Source organism: Pseudopodoces humilis, chromosome 1, assembly GCF_049639895.1.
Source record: "Pseudopodoces humilis isolate 2021_Gansu_Grassland_sample_001 chromosome 1, ASM4963989v1, whole genome shotgun sequence".
NCBI classification, from domain to species: domain Eukaryota; kingdom Metazoa; phylum Chordata; class Aves; order Passeriformes; family Paridae; genus Pseudopodoces; species Pseudopodoces humilis.
The window spans coordinates 135,839,529-135,859,152 of record NC_142200.1 but is presented as its reverse complement, the minus strand read 5'-3'; the positions used below and the strand labels follow the sequence as shown (position 1 = coordinate 135,859,152).

Below are 19,624 nucleotides of genomic sequence, written 5' to 3'. Positions count from 1 at the left end.
TCTAGAAAACAGAAAAATTGTTGTACTCCATATAAACGTGTATCATAGGATTGGTCATAGGAGGGCTAGTGCCTTTTTTTTAATGAATAATGCTCCTAATGCACTTTTTATTGCAGTGTATGTACATATAGTTTGCTCAAATGGTTAAAATTGGCAGTAGATTTTGCCAAAGCACAGGAAGTATTGTCTGTAACTCACATTTTCATTAGCAGCTAAAAACATCAGTGGAAGGTGTTGAACGGAGAAATCTGGGCTGTCACTGTGTGTCACTGTGCCCACAGCGGACAGCTGTGGCAGTGCTGCCTGTACCTGTGCCCACCTGTACTCTGTCTGTTCCTGGTGCTGTTGCAGGTGCACAGCTCCAAGCCCAAGCAGCAAAGCTCCTTGCTTGGTATAGCACAGGAAGTCTGGCAGAGCCAGGAATAGAACTTCAATCTGCTGTTTTCCAGGCTCCTGCTTTTAGTCATAGACCCATCCCACCTCTTCACTCACTGATGTCCTGGCAGACAGCCGCCTCCTGCGTGCAGGGCCAGCTGCTTCTGCAGCGCTGTCTGACCTCCATACTCCAGATGTTTGAAGTTCCATTTCCCTCATGCTTATGTGAACTTTAGCAGAGTGCTTCTGGCATTTTACCAATGCAGCGGAGAGGAGGAAGGGCTGTTAGCTGTTTTCTTTCCATAATAAGGGCCTCTCGAGCTGCTAAAAATCTCCTTCTCTGTAGGACTTAAGCTCCATTTGCCTTCAGTTGCCATCTGCCAGTCTTACTTCTCACATCCCTCTCCCTGTTCCCAGAGATACTCCTTATGCTCTGTGTTGACATCATCTTCCTTTCAGTTGGGGAAAGTGGGGAGCAGGGGGTGAGGGTGTGATGAGACTTCCATGTGTCTCTCCAGAGATGTTTCTCATTCATAGACCCTAATTCTGTGAGGTGGCATTTCACAGGTGAGACCTACTGGATTCTGTCAGATGTCCCATTTTATCTGATCAGCCTCTTGCATGAACATGCCTGAAATAGTCATTAAGAGAATAATATGACAAGCTTCTTTCCTTCACTGCTGAGGGATGAATATGTATTGTCCACAGCAGTCCTCCTATTTGCACTTGGCACCAGGAAAGAAAAACCAGGCATGAACTCAAGTCTGGCTCTTGGACAAGTGGGCTGGTTTTTGTTCTGATTCTTGTCCTAGAATGTCATGTACCCACTCCCAGCCCTTCTGGTCTGTCCTTGCCCATTCTGTTCTCCAGCAGAATGCTGATTTGCCAATAAGGTACTCTGAAAAGCATCTATAGAAGTAGTCTTTTAGCTGAACAGGCCTCTCTTTTTCCTTTTCTGTGCTGTTAAATAGGTGTATGTGCCACTCCATGAGTCATGTTGTGGAAATTAAGATACAGTTGGGGTCCAATTCTCAGTGAATCCTAGTGTTCCTTTTGGAAGAAAGGCTAAAGGTGAGGCTGTTTGTCCATGGGTAGTAATCTTTAAGCCTGTTTCTCTAGCTTCTGTTTTCAGGTTTTTTTATCTTAACTAGGCTTATTTTCTTTTTTAAATTCTTGCAAGCACATGTCTGTTAGTCAAGAATCAGTTTCTTAAGTATGTCTTGAAATGAATAGAGCTTCAACTTGCTATGAAACTATGTGTGTAATTGTTTTACATTCTGTGCTTCTGAATTCCAAAAACATACAGTCCTGAGTAAATGGGATGTCTGTGTATACTTCACTCCCTGACCAGTCACCCCCTATAGCTGTCCTGATATCCCAGAAAAAAAAAATCTATGTGAAGGTATAAAATATCTTCAAATGTTGCTGAAATATGGTTTGCTTTATGCCAATGGCAGTTGATCTGAGAAAAAAACTGCTAGTGTATATAAAGAAAGATTTAAATTCTAAATCAGGTGCTAGCTCCATAGGATTAAATTGAAATATAATCTGTGTTCAGACATAATTTAAGAAGTAGTGATAAACTGTCAAAACAAGACCCACAATCAACACTTTTTAAACCCTCCTCTCCATTGGATAATACTAGTAAAATGCATTGTTAGCAGTGTGATTATATTTTTTTATATATATATTTATATTTTATGTATAGAAATATATTTTAAAAGTGTACCTTTACATATTAATGACATCTGGAAGTAGGATGTATTTCTCTAATTATTTTTCTTTTGATCTCTCTAGTGCCTTTCCCCCTCTGCTGGCAACATTTATATGGACTGTGAAAGTTGCTGTATATATCTGTGTTGATGGCCTTAGTTCATAGTGTTAATCTGTGGAAGCTCTTGAATGTGAGCCCTCTGTGCAGGAAAAGGAAGGTGGCATATCAGATTACATGAGATATGGCTTATCTGGCTCCTCTAGCCTTTTACCTTAAGAGGCCTGGATTTACCAGGACTTCAGGAGATGAGGCTTTCTGGAGAGCCTGTCCTACTATTGTCACTTTGTCTGTATGCTGAAGAGAATGTGTGAGAAACTTCTATCTATAAACCTACCAGAAAACATTGCTGGGTTTCTAGCTCTGGAAATACAACTCTTAAATCTATTTCAGTTGCCTCCTACATTGCCAGCACCCCATACAAAGTAAACACTCAAGGTGAAACTCCAATGTCCGAATGCTTCAGAGTGATAAGAAACCTTACTTTCATGGTGCAGGTTCAAAAGGCATGTCAGGATATTATGAGGATTCTCAGATGAATTTAGATAGTGGTGTTCAGGCAACTATTAGCCTTAGTGAAAGTTGGATTGAAGGATTGTTCATATGAAATAAAAAGGTCTTGAAATCCTTATATTCTTAAAGGAATTTGGGGAACTGGAAAAAGCATCTCCCTTTTTCTTTTCCTCTAGTAACTGTTGCTTGTTGCTTGCGCTGGGTTTCTTCTGTGGATGGACTGATAAATTGACAGTGCTTTAGCAGACTTGATTGTGGTTACTGTCCAAGAGGCTGTTAAAAATATCTTGAAATTGTCTCTTGAAGAGGGGAATGGTAGGAAAGGCTGTTCCCCTTTTTATTATGAAAGTGAAAGATAATCAATATAAAGCTTCTAGTACGGTGCCTTCATATGAAATTTGTTCAAAGCTAGCTAGGGACTTGAATTTCACACAACTGATAGCTGATAGAAGCTATGATAGAAGATTGCATCAGTCTTCTCCCTTAAGAGACAGGATTGACTCCACCAGTCCCTGATAACAGGGCAATATTTCAGTCAAAGTTTCTTCCAGTTTTTTTATGTGCTTCTTAGATGTTGGTTAACTTTACCAGATGTCTGTTCTTGAAGAACTGGTGAAGAGGCAGATGCTCACCAACCTGACCAGTTTTGGTCTGTAACGGAGTTGGTATTGTCACAGCTGGAGTGTTCAAAGAATTTCTAGTTGGTGGAATTGATGGCTACAATTCCCAACACCAGTACAGCCTCATACTTTGGAGGAGATCCCCATGGAATAAATGTGTGTGCACAGTGATAGACAAGAGTGACCGATGCCAGTTGCACCAATGCTCTGCTCTCCGTGTCTCCCGTAAGGCCAGGCCTGTTTAGTGCTTGGACTCTCCTGGACAAGAGAGGGAAGTAAACTATTTTATATCTGTAGGTACATTACTTGAGTTTCTTGAACAGTATCTTGGTATTAGACAATATGTAAGCAATAGTTTCAAGCCAAATACTTGAGTTACTAGCACTTTCATCAAGAGTTAGTGAAATATGTAATTTGCAACACAGTTGCAAAAGACATCTGATTTTACATGATGTCATAAAACCCCAAGCTACTCATTTATGCTTTTTCATGCCTGATGTGCCTTGAGTCCATGATTGATCTTTTCTGTGCGATATTTATTTGCAGTTTAAATATGTTCACATTTCCCTGTGTTGAATTTTCTTTACCAAATAATGGCATAAAATGGTGCCCTCACTGGAGAAGTTATCTGTCTGACCAAGCTCATTAAAGCTGGGGATTTCATTGTTCTTTTTGTAGGTCAAACTGACTTCATTGCAGGTAGCCTGTGCAACATGCATTGTCTAGGTCTCATCAGTGCTGTTACTCAACCATAACTCATTTATTTAAAAGGTCTTACTAAACATGCTTTCTTTCTGGAAGTAGCGGTGGAATGAATTTGTATTTCTAAAACAGGACAAGTTGATGTTCTTGTCTCACCGGTTTATTTTCATTTCAGGGAAACTTATTGTATAAACTGTATAGGAAGTCAGTGAAATCTGTAGTTTTGGAGAATGACAGTAAGGGTTAATATTAAAGCTGGGTTTAGGAACAGATTGCAAAGAGTGAGGGTTTGGGTTGTTTTTATTTATTAAGGGATGCCAAAAGCACCTTAGTGTTTGTTTCTTAAGTTATGTTTCCTTTGGTTATACACTTTTTAGTGGATGTGTGAACTTGTAGTAGAAAATATTTGTGTTAGAAAGTTTTTAACATTTAACTATGTGTATTCTACTGCTATGTATGACCAATTAAATCTGAAGCTGTGAGTGATTTTTTGTGGGCAATAGAACAGATACTACCTTTCATATTGAAACGAAAAGTAAGCTTGGAATCCAGTTGTATCAGAGGTCGAGGAAGGAAACTGAACTTTCTCTGCACCACTCACTATTGCATTGCATAGTTCTGTTGACAAGGTTGAGTCTGACTGCCTTTTCCCAGCATTTTGTGTCACATCAGGCACAGTTCCCGCTGAAAGAGGATACTATATTTGATGGATTGTTGTGATGTGATACGTCAAATCTAGTGTTCCAATTGGCTTGTCTTTGACTAGAGGTCTTTGGGTTTTTTTGTTTTTAAGCAATTCTTTTATCTTACTCTGCCAGCAATGCCCTTTGGTTAAGAGAATCTTACTGTTCAGGTATAGAATGGATGAAATACTGTTCTCTCCATTAACTTGGAATTAGATGATGCAGTGTTTAGCATACAGTCATTTAAAGTTAGATGAGACCAATAAGGATAATCAAGTCCAACTCCTTAAAGCTCAACCATGACTTGGTATCATCCAGGTGCTCATTGAACTCTGACAGGCTTGTGATTGACCACTTCCCTGGGAAGCCTGTTCCAGTGACCACCCACCCTGTCAGTGAAAAACATTTTCCTAATGTCCAGTCTGAAATACCCCTGACATGGCTTCATTCCATTTCCTCATATCCTATTGCTGCTCACCGGAGCAGATCAACACCTTCCCTGTTTGCTGCCCACCTTGAGTTGTTGGCTGTGATGAGGGCACCCCTCAACCTTCACTTCTCCAGGCTGAAGAAACAAAGTGACCTCAGCCACTTGTATGGCTTCCCCTTGTCACCTTTCAACATCTTGTCACCCGACTCTGGACACACTCTGAGAGTTTGTCCTTCTTGTATTGAGCTTCCCCAAAGTGCACACAGGACTTCAGGTGCAGAGCAGATTCCTTTGGGGAAGTACGTCACAAAGTTTGTGCAGAACAGGTTGCTGAGCCTCAGGACATGTGATTATAGCAAGTGCAGTAGGAAGATGGGGGTGGGAAGTGGTAGCAGGTCATGCTGTTTGCCTGGCTGATGTGTCTTATGTCTGAGTTTTGTTAGTATAAAGTAATTGTAACCTATTCTGCTGACATTTAGGTATGTATAGCACTGATGCCCTGTAATCAGGGCTCTACTTGCCTGAAATAAAGTGTTAGTAAGAGACCCAACCCTATATTTAACCACAAACTGAAACAGCAAAAAAGAGAAACAATGTCAAAATTACAGAAAACTGTTGCCAATAACAAGCTCCTTGGTCTTCCTTGTCTCCTTGCTTTAGAGAAATTAGCATCTTAAGGAAGTTTGTGGAATGTGATCCTGCATTGCTTCTTCTCTGAGTGAGTTTAGGGACAAATTGAAAAGTTACTGGCTTGCAGCTCTGTGTGGCACAGGGCATTTGTTCGTATGATGTGAAAGTTCTTAAAAGCATTGCATGAAAGGGCTTGTAAAACTGTCATTGAAAGTGGTGGTGTAATTTTAGGATTTTTTTTTTTGGTCTTACATGTTTGAATGTTAGATTTTTTTTTTTAAGATCAAGGAAATGTCCTTGAAGTGACTTTTTGCTCTTCCTTAAACTCAAATTTGAGTTGCAGTGGTTCAGGAGTAAAAAGATTGTAGAAGTTTGAATTGTTTTTCCTTTTTTATTTTAATACCCCCATATGTGTGAGCTTTATCAAAATGTTTAGATACCCTCATATTAGCTTGGCCAGAGATGCTTCAGTCTCTATTTATTGTAAATTGTTTGTTCTGGGCTAGCACACTGTAGCATGTGGGTAGAGTGGTATCTGCAGCATAGGGTAATTAACAACTATTTGCTGTATCATTGCTGTACTTCACTTGGCCTTGAGGCTGCTTCTAAGGAAGCAAATAGTTAAAATTTAACTCTACATCCTGTTGTTCAATTGTTTGGTTTTTAAAAAAAATTATATGATTTGAAGATTACAAATAGTGGAGGCAGCTAATAATTAACAGTTCCTTCAACGTCCAAGGTTCTGGATTAGCTGGCATAGTCCCTGGCACTCAGTTGTAATGGCACAGGGGTTTGTTTGACAAGTTAATTTAAATTTGCTTCCCAAAGGAAACACATTGTGCTTCTGGAAGGACTGTCTTTTCCCTCTTCTCCAAATCAATATAAAGCTGGGCTTTGTCTCACTGGATTATGTTGTCTAGGAGTGAAAATCCCTGTCCTATTCCCCAAATATTAAATTATGCTATGTATTTGTTTCAGCACAGGCCAAAGATACCTGAAGCTGGTCTGACTGCTTGCAAGTTCTTACTAACCTGTGCTAACCTATACCAGTTAGCCATACTTTGCTCCTCTCCATCTTTCATGTCTGAAAGTAGGTTTTGTGCATGAAATCACAAACTACTGTTTAGCTGTCTTGTTGCCATATCAGAACAAACACAGTATGTCAAGTGTGACCAGAGCTTTGAGAATGGTCTGTTTTGGCTGTTGCCTGGTATATATGGCTTGTCTTTCTTGGAAATTAACTGTTGACTGGCTGGAAAGCTTTGCTGTCCTACTAAAAATTACTTGTGTGTTGAGTTTTTCCTCTTTTGAAGGTGAAAAACATTGCCTATGACTAAACAATAGACTTCCACATGAGCATCAAACAAATGGGTATAAATGAAAATACAAGAACGACAAATTTCTTTGTGATTTGCTTTGCAAAATGTTCACATAAGACTTAATAATATGCAGACCAAAAAACCACAGTAATTTCTTGAAGAAGATGCTACCTGGTAGCTCTGACGGGCAGCCTATTGCTGTGGGCAAAGCATATGCTGTGAGCCTTTCCTTTGCATAGGGGTAAAATCCTGCCTTGCTTTTCCGGTGCACCAGATGTGGTAGGGGTTGAAATCTCATTTGCTTTGAACAGCAAATTAGTCTCTTGCACAGGCATGTCTGAATGCCTTTCAGGATTTACATATATGCCCTGTTGATGGCCCTGCACTGTGGTACAGATACTCTTCTTTTTGTTTTGTTTGCCTCGCTGAAATTTGTGCTGAGACTTTACAAATCACTGGTCAGTACTTAACTTTGGATAAACTGTCTAATAAAATTAATATATAGTCTTTTCCTGCTCTAAGAGGTATTTTCATTAACAACAATTTGTTGCAAAATTACTTAACTCAGTTTCCAAAGCATTTATGGTACAGCATCTATTCCTGGAATTTCTTATCCTCTCTTCCAGTGAGTTAAAAAATTTTCATTGTTCATTGCAGGGAGGAAAGGTAATTTCATGGACTACCTGCTAGGAAAAGATGCATAATTTTGTACTCTGAAGGGCTTTGTTTTGTTTTGTCTTTTTTTCTTTTGCTATCAATAAGAACTCTTAGTATAAAGACACATCTTTGTCCATCCACTGAACAAAAAATGAATCTATCAGTAACAACAGATTTGGTTTGTGAGGATGAAGTAGAAGTATGGATTTATTTCAAGGGACATAGCTGTATTTTAAAAAAACTCTATTTTGAAACATTGTTGTGCGCTTTTTAAATTGATGTTCTCAGCCTCCTAAATTGCTCTGCTATTCAGGGGAATTTAAAATTGGTTCTTTTTCTGTCCTAGGCAGTGTTCATGTATTACAAAATATGAAGAGTTGCTTATTATTTAAGAGTTTTGTGAGATAGTTTGAGGCCTGCTCTTATCACTGAACAGAAAGGTTCAGGTTGTGCAGAAAAATTGGAAGAAAGGTGAACATGTAGCACCACCCTCATATAATTTTTTCAGCAAGATGAAGAAAACAACAAAAAGGCAGAACTAATACGTATGTTTCAGTCTCTAAAAGGAAAAGAACATAAAATAGCTGCATTTGGAAAAAATAGACTAATCTCATTCTGTAGTCTTTGTTCTATCATCTGTGGAATCGGCTGCCAGGGAAAATGTGGGTGCAGTGGGTGATTGCTGATACAGATGTAGGTAAATACTTGATGTATAGGATTGTCTTGTCTAGAAAGGCATTTTTTTAAATTCCTGACTTAAGGATTTTTCAGAACATGCACATTTAGAACAGTAAAGCTTGTTCCGAAGTTTTACTGGGATATTTAATTAATTTATTCAAAATATGCTAATGGAGATGTACATAGTGCATGTCTTGCATTGCTCTGGAAAATGACAGCTCTTATTTCTGTTAAGTTTCTGTGTGCTTCCAAAGTAAAAGAGCCTTTTGCAGTATTACAAGTAGTCTATTATTTAGCTTTAAGCTGTGAAAACAAGCTTATATGGTATCACCACTTTTCAGTGCTTTTCTAACTGTATTCCTGCTTGTAATCTGCAATGCTGTTTATCAAACAGCTAAGTTAAGGAAGGATTTGTCTTTTTGTAGTCAGGAGAATTTAAGATTATTTGAGCATGTGCACCAGTTAATGAAAAAAACAGTTCAGCTGAAGACATCTCACAGTGAACACTGAATGTTCATTTCCTGAGTACTAGTCTTGCTTTTTTCATCTTGCCTCATATAGAAGTAGAAATATCAGCTAATTTTTTGCTTTGTTTTTGACTTTGTTTCACTAAATAAAACCTTGAATATCACAACATTAATTTTAGATTAAACTATTTCTAGAGATGTACCTAAATGAGGTAGGATTTAGGATTTTTCTTTCTTTTTGAACCTTCACTGTTTTTATGTATGATTGCCTTTCTAGGAGGAGTTGATGATTATAGACTAAGATTTATTTTCCTCAGTGGATAAAGTGATTGCTTGATAGGTTTTGCTCAAATGGGTGATTTTTTGTCACATGCCATCTTCTTCAATGAGATCCTGAGGTTCTAGTAGGTACTTAAGCCGGTACATTCAATCCCTGACATTTGAAATAGGCTTCCTGGAAATGGGACTTCCTATGGCATCCAATGCTTGATTTGCACTTGTTCTTCAGCTAGGGTTTAAGCCATGGTTATATTCCATGTAGAAGAATGTCTTGTTACGTGAAGTTTAGCTTGAGTTTTCACAGACTGCTGGACTGATCTTTGTCTCTTCCCCCACCCCTGAATAAAATGCAGCATATTTTGTATTCCTTTACTTGCATCTTTAAAGCGTTCTTTTATTCTTTCAGTAAAGCTGCTATGAACAGTATGATTGAAACTAGCCCCAGTGCTGAAATTAGTCCCTCCCTGTGCAGACTCTCACTCTGATATGCACTGATGGCTTTGCTGAAAGAAATTACCACACAGACTTCCCAAGCTTAGTCCTCCTCTGGGGCTCTGAGCAAATTGCTTAGCTTGTCTGTCCTGGTTTCCCAGCTGTGGAGTTGGAGTAATTTATTACCAGTGTCAGTCATAAGAATGCTGAGGGCTCATCTGTGAGGACTGTATCTGCATAGTGTCTTTAGAGTGTCGAAGTAGTAAAGTATAATTGTAATTTTATTATTAATATTGCTTATTTCATTAAGGAGTAATTTTCTAACAGCATTCGTGTAGATTAAGCTCATTTTGTCAATAAACTGGCATCCTTCCAGCAGCATTAACTCAGTTCAGACTCTTTGTCTAACAGTGAAACCTAAACATGTAGCTAGCTCTGTAAAGAAAACAGCAAATGCCTAAAGAAACCCATACTTTCTTGTTTTTAATCTAGACTGTGGACATCCATAAAGAAAAGGTCGCTCGCAGAGAGATAGGCATTTTGACGACCAATAAGAACACATCAAGAACTCACAAAATTATAGCACCAGCGAACATGGAACGTCCTGTAAGGTATATTCGAAAACCTATAGACTACACGGTGCTGGATGATGTTGGCCATGGCGTAAAGGTAAGAACTCCTGGACACTTGAGGACTCCAAGTAACACAGACCAGGAGACAGGGTTGGGGCAGAATGTTACTGATACTAAAATGTTCAGTTCCTTTATGATAGGAAGGATTATGTGTGTGATATGCTCCCACATACAAACATTTCAATAACAAAATGGATTGTTTTACAGTGAGGGTTTTTTGAGCAGTGTTTTCCATAACCTTGTGACTGTCAGCAATAGTCACAGTGTCAGGAAATAATGACTCATGATCTTAGGCTAATGACTTGTCAAAAAAACCATGACTGACTTTTAAAATCATCACTGCTTCCTCCTCTACATTAAGTTGTCACTGCCACTCAGTTTTTCCTCAATAACTAAAGAAATAAAAGAAGTCATCTCCTATGGGGAAGTTGGGTGGTGGGGGTGGGGTTTCTTGGTAGGTGAACAGAAGACAGGGAATCAGCCAGCTTGCATTTAAATCTCAGTGGCAATTGATGTCTTACTCTCATTGGACAGCCTAACTTTCCTTTTCTCTAAATAAAAACCTTAATAAGATAATGTCTACCTCTCTTGAAATGGTTGTAATTAGAGTGAATTAATGTAACACCTTTTACTCCCTGGTCATCTTTTTATAAAAAATACCTTTGTATCCCTCTAGACCAGGTGTTCAAGGTATATTCAGTTTGCAGCAATCTTCCCTTGGATGGTATTTGTTCAAAACCTGTGTATCCTCTAAAGCTTGATGTGCTCTGGTCAGTCAGTTGTGCAGCTGTGTCAGCCCATCATGTGCCCTTTGAATCGCTGAGCTTGAGGAACAGATCTCTCGAGGGTACCTCCTGTTTCGTAGCAGCCCTCCAAATGTCCACAGGAGTCTAATTCCAGCACAAGTTAGAAAGCAGTTCTATACCATGACAGCTGTTATGAATTAATGTAGTGACTTTAGACTACCTGATTTTTTTTGTTTTGTTCATAGGTGAACATGTATTAAACCTGTAACACTTAGGATTGTTTTACGGTAATAAATTAAGCCAGTCTTGATGGATAACAGTCTTGTTATTCATGACAGACATGTTCTGAAGTGCTATAAAATAGAAACACTGGAGCCAGAGAAACTGATGATTTTTCAGTGTAGCCTGCATTTGAGGAGAATGTTCTATGAATAGAGAGTACAGAAATTCAGTGTCAGGTTACTGGTTTCTGCATTTAAGTGTTCTAGGGATCAAGTGCTGTAGAAGACTTGAAAAGTCAAAAAATTACTGTTAGTCTCTGAAATTGATGCTTTGCTGAACTACTTGGATTGTGCAGACTCAAAACAGATTGCTTGATCCATGAAGGCTGAGGTTATTTAGGGTTAGCTGTTGCATTTTCCAATATCAGTATTTGCTTTTGGGAACACTGGTGTCTATTCATGTCACCCTCATTTTTTAGTGGGTGCTGTTTACCCATTTTCTAGGCAGTCCTTATGGAATGGTTTTGGTAAAGTGTTTTTTGAATGTTATTCATTTATTCTATACTAAAAGCTTGGTCTTGGTCTTTCAGAGGTAAAAAAAGCCTCTAGTCATAACCAAATTGCCAACTCAATTACAAGACAGCTGCAAATTATATCTTGATACTGTTTCTTTGAGTGACTTGCCCAAGTCTATTTTACAGCTGTGAAAGGCATGAAACAGTTGGTATTTTCTATGTAGACTTGTTACACAAATGAAGTAAACTGCCATCCAGATCTCAGGTATGTAGTTCAAGGTGGTTGCCATGTCTTAGAGACACTGTTGAAAAGAGTGCTGAGTTCTTTAATGGCACAATTAAATGTTTTAGCCATCTTATTACTTGGGTTCCAAGGGTGTGACACAGGTCAAGGCTCTGAAGGAAGTAGTTTAGTCACCTAGATGTAGGTAGTGGTGTTACAAGAAAATCAAACCAAAACTACTTAAGAAGCTGGATGAAGCCATGCTGGAAGTCAGTACAAATGAAAGAAGGTGCTGAGAATCTGGGTTGCCTCTTGAATCTACAGTTAGGGGAGAGCATACAATAAACTGAATTACAAACTTTGTCTCATCCAGAGTGGTCTTAAAAGATGTTTCAGTCTCTGTTAAGTCTCATTTTCTTGAGCAAAGATTTCACCCCAGGTTGGATAGCAATGTGTACAATAAGGCCTTAGAAACCATGTTTTTCTAGAAAAAAAAAAAGTTCAAGGTCTACTTAAAACAGTTGTCAGTTTGACAAACTTGCAGATCCTTGAATGTTTTCTGCTGTAGTATCTGTCATTAAAATACAGCACAACACATATATTGGCATTTAAGTATTAAATAAAAATTATACAATACTTTGAAATCTGTAGATAATTTATTGCGGTTAATGGGACTCTGTTCTGGTGTAGGATTTGATAAAGGAACATAAAAGAAAAATACAAGAAGGAGAAATCAAGGATACAGACTGGATTATACCATGTTTCTGCTTTTATGTTTTTAAATATTGATCCTAGGAAAAATACAGTATATTTTATGGGGTGATCCTGAATTGTTTAATATGGAAAGTGTAAATAAAAGGAATGTCTCACAGAGTTATATAATTAAATTAGGGAGGTGTGTAATCCTGAGGGTAAATGCTGTCTTCACCGTATGTCTTCCATCTGAGCAAATGCAAAACCACCTCCTGTGTATACTCAGAGTTCATTTTCTTTGTCTCTGCTTGTCGTGGCTGTGTAGAAAGGATGCAAAAGCAGATGCATGTGCTTGGGGCATGGAGAAGGGCTGTGCACGCCTCCCTCTGTCTCACAGGCATGCAGCAATTTCTGTGGGGGCAGGTGAGGGTGGAGGTGGCAGTGATGGGTAAGCAGCTGCTCTCCAGAGCAGATTTCCTCACTGATGGGAGACACTTCCTTGGAAGGCAACGATGTTTCCTCCTCCAGCACAATCTTGGTTGAAAAGCTTTTGTAGAGCATCATAGGATCACAGAGGTGCTTTCTCCTTCAGCCTGAAATGTCCATGGCAGCCCCAAAGTGCCCCAGCTGCTGCACTCCCTGCCCCTTCTCTTTACAGGTACAGATACAGATACAGACAATGTCTCCAAAGGTTGCTTTTTTTAAATTTATGTCCCTATGAAGCTGAGACTAGCGTAAGTCCAAATCAGGAGGGCTTTTGAAGTTGGTTTGCTAGCAAGAAGGCTTTCCTTTGTAATACAAGTATGTGCTGATGGCTCCAGGAAACACACAGGGAAACATTTTTGCTGGTCTGTTAAGTGGTTGCTCAGCTGTCACCCTCTGGGCATAGGGGAACGTAGCTAAAGTAATTCTTTGTAAATAAGAGTAAGTGTCTTATCTACCTTCCTGTGTAGAGCTCGGTTTAAAATTATTAGGCAGAGGCTACTTCAACATTTCCTTCCTCCTTTCCTCCTTTTTTTTTTTTTTGTGAAAGGAAAGGAAAAAATACTGTGCCAGCAAATAAATAGGTCAAACACAATTACTCATACAGAAAATCCTTAGTTTAAGAGCAGGGAGAAGGAGGAAGCTTGGAAGCTGCCTTAAAAACCTTAAATTTGCCCTTAAAAGCCAAATTCAAATTGGCCTTTGGATTTATTATAATCTTCTTTTTGAATAGAAGGCAGGTGGAATTGCAGCAATTTGTAAAATGGCAGCTAAGTAGGAAATTGAAGTGATGATGCCTTATGGTTAACGTCAGATAAAATGTTGAATACCTGCCTAATTGAAATGCCTAATAGCTGTAATTGGATCAAGTTTATTTTATGGAACTAACAGTTCTTCAAAACCAAACTTGAATTGTATATGAAGATTGATCACTTTTCAGTTTTATTTTAAGGAAAGAAATTGTAATTTTGTCACCATAAAGAAATTTGCATTTCAGCACATGAAAGCTGTAAGAAGCTTTTGAGCCCAGAAAGTTAAACAGGAATTAAGCATTCAGAAATCCTTCTCAAGCAAATGGAAGTTGGAAGGACTCCTTTAAAGTAGGGATTGGGCCAGAACTTGACAAACACTAAGCTTAGAGAGGAGAGTCTTGCTCTTACCCTTGTACTTCTCAGCATGTCCTCCTTGTCTGCAGTCCTTATGCTTATATCTGTGTCAGTGCAAAATGAAAATGCAGATGAGATGCTGATGTGAGGGTGAAAGGCTACCTAATCGAGCTTAGTTACCCTTTAGGATAAGACTGTTTATGTGTAGCTGCTGGAATATTAAATTTTAAATAATTCACCCTAATAAAACCCAAGTGAGATAGGGATCCTGAACTGGAGCTGCTGCTGCCTTTGTCCCCTTACCAGCCTCTGTCAGACATTCACGCTTCAAAGGATGTCATGTTGCCAATTTCATTAATGTCACATCATCTCTCTGGGGTCACAGCCAAACAGTAAATATTGCTGTAGGGTAAAGAATGCTTCTCTGGGGGAAAAAGGAACTTCCTGTTGCCAACTCTAATGGCTCTGTTGTGAGTGTTAACATGCTGTGCTTTCCATAGGGCACTTGCTACTGGAAAGTTAGAAGTGTGCTTAGTGTCATCTGATATAATGTAGGATGCAAGCCTTTTAGCTTGCAAAGGAAACACAGAACTTTGAGTCTCTTTATTTTCTATTTTATTTTTTTTTTATGCTAGCCTTACTTTATTGTAGTTAGATTCAGAGTCACCAACTCAACTGAAAAATCAAAAAAATCTTGAACTATTTAAGAGCAGGAATCTAGGTATCTTTCTCTGAACAAGACTAGTGAGTGCTGAGAGAGCAGTGTTAAGTTTGTCTACCACACACAATAGATTTTGTATGCTAATGCTTTTTAATTAGAAAGTTAAAAAAAAAAATAAAGGAGAGAAGCAGCACTGACAAACTACATCTGGTTGCTGTTAACAGAAGACTAATGACTAGGTTGCAAGTACTTGTAGGAGAGGTTAAACTTCCCTGAAGAGAGACTTACCTACACATGTTCAATTTTTAAAGAAATACTAATTTGAAACCTACATTTCTTCAAAATAGTCTGCTTTACTATAGACTAGAAGGAAATGAAGAACAAATAAAAGCTTCTTACCCATTCTGATAAGAAAATTGAGACCCAGGAATCATTTCTTTAAAACTGCTCAAAACTAGTGTGGCAGAAATATTTTACTCTGAGTGCCTGACACCCACATACAGTCTGCCTGCTGAACATCATCTTTGATTACATATTCTACCAAACTCTGTGTCTTGATTTCTGTAAGGAAACCATGTTCTAGGTTTGGTGCTTTACTGTATAATTTCCTCAAGCACTACCAACCTTCACATACAAGCACCTTTCCAGCTTCTGTTTTTCTTGCTCTGTGTCACCGTGTGGTATTTCAGAACTGCCCCACTGATGAGATAGAAGGCAATCTTGTGCAAAATTGCCTAGCTGCACACACATAATTGCATTTCAAAAGGTCTTATGACCAGCTACCTCTCTGTAGGGGCATTCTCCCATGACTAATAAAGGAGTACCTTATTAAGTAAAAAGGAGGTTGACTAAAGAGTCAGGAGTAACCATGTGGGGTTTTTTTTCTATTGTGTCTGACAGCTGTATTATTGGTCAAAGAGAACAGATTTTAGGCTGACTATTGCTTTTACAGACCCTATGTATAAAAGTTCGAAGTTTTCCAGATACTTACTATTAATGGAAGTCAGACTGGCGCACTTCTTAAACCCTTGTTTCCATTGTGTAGAGCATTTATACTGGGTGGTCTTTAATGACCTCTTTCAGTCATCCTAGGTATGGCAGGATATAGAGTGAAATTGGCTCTTTAAATTCAGAAGTTGAAGAAATGATGAGTGAATACAGCAGGGGAAGTACAACCTGCATAGACTTGAAGTTTCTGCACTCCAAAATTGGAGAGTTCATAGCTGAAATGTGCAGGAGAAACTTGCTGAATATCAGCATAAGGATTTTGCTTCTGTGTGCAGGTGGTCTTTTGTGTGCTTACAGATAAATGTGCTCACATAAATGAGTTATTTGCAGCCATCCCTACCCCTAGTTTTCCAAGCACAGTTTATAGCACAAATGATAGCTTTATAGTTTCCCTGAATCATGACTAATGTTCCCCCATGACTTGTTACTTGGCATGAAAGCTATTAAAAACAGTTAGATGGCTGCCTTCTGAGGCAGCCAGTGGAGTCCTTCAATGTCTCGACATCTTTTGACTACCAGTGGGTACTTCTGATTTCCTCACACCCTTCCTTTTCATGCCATTCTTGGTCTCATCCCTTTGACCTCAGTTACAGCAACCTGCAGTACTGCTCTTGGCAGCAGGTGTTTTTTGTACTCTTCAGACTACCAGAACTGAATATGCTGGAATTGCCAAAAGAGTTGCCGTAAGCAAATAAGTCTCTTGGTACTAGCAGTCATTGCCTGTCCTTCCAAACTACAGCTGAAGTTCTGAAGTCCAGGTGCTCTGAATTCCTGGCATGAGTTACAGGAGCTGCCTCAATTTTGGCTTTTGATAAATGCCTTGGATGGCTACTGCAAACACCTGTCTGCCCATTGCCTTAATTGCTTTGCTTCTTTCCAGCCCACTGCTGGCTCTCAGTCCTAGGCCAGCCTGCTCTCCCATGTTGTTCAATGGATATGGATGTGTCACTGCTCTGGCTGTGACATTTTGGGAATGCAGCAGCATTGACTCTTATTTCTTGATTCTGAGATTGTGGTTTCTTTCTCTTAGTTTTGTGACAGCCCTTACAGCTTTATCTAGGACAGGCACATGCTTATTGGGTTTTCCCTGGAAAGGCAAGATTGTTCTGCTTCCTTCCTTAAAACGTGATCTGCTATATGATTGTTCTGCTTGCTTCTTTAAAATATGATCTGCTATATGATTGCAAGAAACCCCAACCAATACTGCTGCTTACCATATTTCCTTTCTGGGAGTGTTCTGGTCTGTCTAGTTCTCACCTTCAGCATTACAAGCATCCCCAGCAAGCCTACAGCCTGTTTTTGTTCTGAAGTGTGTCATCCAGGATGCTGGTATTGGGTTGAGAAGTGTCTCCTGTGTGTGCAGTAATACAGGTCTCAGGGGGAGAAGAGAATCATGCTCCTCACAGCTTCTGAAGAGTTCTCAGTGATGCTCTTCATTTGACTAAGCTTGCTTCCTTTTGCATGTCCTGTCTCTTATTTTATACCCTCTCAGAACAGTCTCTTCAGAACTCTCAGAACTCCCTCTTCAAGCTGTGAACCACATGGATGCTATGGCTTCTCCTCCTCATGCCCTGCATTTCCCTTCTTCCTGGCTCTGACCTTCCTGGTACTGATCAGGCACTTGGTGATGGTCATGTTCTGCCAACAGGCTGGCTGGTCTAGAGGCATTTTTAGAGAGATGCTTGCACATACATTAAGCACATAGTTGCCACTACTTTTGGAGTGGCAACTTTGGTTTTCTGATGCCTTTTTTCACCTTCAGTTCTCACTGAGTCTATTCAATTCACCCTGCTGCATAAACTGTTCTCGATTCCAAGCAGGTTTTTTTGCTTAGAAAGCATCACATTTGGCTTTCAGACCAAGAAATGTAGCAATGTTGACCTCATAAGCTCAGCTGATAAATAAAAAGTCTCCTCCTAATTAGCTTGTTAACCATGATTAAATAGCCATATGGTTCATCTTGCTTTGGTTCAATTGCTTCCCCCCCTTACTTAGGTCTTTCAGATCAGAAGCTGTTCTCTCCCAGCTCCTTCTGTGTTCTGGCCTTGTTTTCCTGCCTGTGTGATTCTTGTTTATACCGACAACAGAGAGGACATCTACAGACTTTTTTACATATCGAAAGCAGCATGACAGTAGTTTCTAATTCTTCTGAACAATCAAGTGTGTATCAATCTGTATATTGTTTAACTGGTAGCAGAAGAGATGAAGCTCACCTGATGTAGTCCTGGAGACAGGAATAAAGCTCAAGAGCTGTTGGACTTCAGATAAATGTTTAGTGTACCTAGCAGTAGAAAGGTTTGAAATAAGATGAAGATTAACTGAACCATTGCTACACCTTGATATTCAGACTGTCACTGCAGCAGAGGCAGAATGAAACAGGGATTAGGAGGGGGGTGGAAGTACTCACTATAAATGCTGAGTGACACTGCATAAGAGAAGGAAAGAAGGAAGCTTTTTGGTTTTATATTTTTGAGGCAGGCAAATTTAGTAGGAGAGGCTGGATAAGAAGCCATGTCACCCTTCCTTTTAAGCCTTCAATAATGTTTCTAGCTATGTCTGCTGGGGAAGGACAGAGCCAAGAGTTTCATTTTTTGGTCTCCTTTAACAAATTCCTTTTATTATGCCATTGCTGTTGGCAGCTGGTGAAGTAAGGGGAAGGGTCGCATATTCCTGTGAGAAGAGAAAGCAAATTTCATTATTAAAGGCCTGTTTTAAAAGTACACTACTTGGGAGAGTACTCTGACATCTTGGGAACTGAACCTGCATGTTTATCCATGAAATAAGTATGTGGGGACAGAGTTGGTTTAAATGCCTGTGAACTCTGCTGACAAACTTCTGCCCAGGCTTTGAGTAAATGGGTTGACCTTCAAATTTACTTACCAGAGTTAAACTTTTTAATCTGAATTTTGGAACAGGATTTATGTTCCTGTTATTGTAATATGAATAACTTAATGGCCACAGCTTTCAAGCTTGATTGGTAAACCCCAGCTGTTTTTCATTGGTTTTGCAGACCCTGTCAGAAGCCTCAAATGCACGTTTGCTGTATAGCACGTTTTAATTACTTTTTTTACTGAGTTCATGGATGCCTTTAAACTAGTCTGTGTTTCTTGGAGCAGGAGAAGAAGATGCAAACCACAGTTTGAAATGCTCTGCCTTAGAAGGCTTGTTCTGGATGCAACAGTTTAATTCCAAACAATCTCAAAAAAGCATTCGGATCGTTTTGGTTTGGGTGTTTGTATTTGTTTTGTTTTTTGGTTTTTTTATTGGTGAAATTAACCCTTTCAAAAATATAAGTGCCTATCCCCCTGTACCACTTGCCCATGATCCCCTTGCACCCCCCAAAAATGAAAGAACTTGGCTTATTTTAAATGTTACATTTTCCTCATGAGGCCAAGTTTTGATATTTTTTCCTCTGAAATCATGAGGGCTGTTAAAATGATACAGTGGAGTCATATAATGACTTTATTCTAAGAGCTAAAATTTCAGAATAACAATCATTGTATCCCTGCCAACACAAGGATATAAGAAGCCAGCGTTGTGCTGGCTTGAATCAGATTTCAATCAATAAACCAGAAGTGAAAGGCGCTGCTGCTCATCCTGTTTAAAAATTCCCTTTTCTTTATTTACCATTCAATGCAGCAGCTAGGATTTCTTGAAAACATAGGAAGGTTAAGTGTCAAAGCAACAGGCCATCGATTCTCTGCACATTGCTGAAAGTGTGGTTTTGTGAATGAATTCTTAAGTGCGTATTGCCATTGAAATAGCACTGATTTGGTTTTG

General features: G+C 39.2%; 1 protein-coding gene across 11 annotated transcripts in view; it reads left to right on the top strand.

Annotated features, from left to right (window-relative positions):
• ABI1 (abl interactor 1) overlaps positions 1 to 19,624 on the top strand; it is a 77,367-nt gene that overhangs the window by 39,009 nt on the left and 18,734 nt on the right. For all 11 annotated transcript variants that reach the window (XM_005518729.3, XM_005518725.3, XM_005518722.3 and 8 more), the window contains exon 3: positions 10,049 to 10,225. In XM_005518729.3, the coding sequence (XP_005518786.1) occupies positions 10,049 to 10,225 (177 nt within the window). The remainder of the gene's footprint in view (positions 1 to 10,048; positions 10,226 to 19,624) is intronic.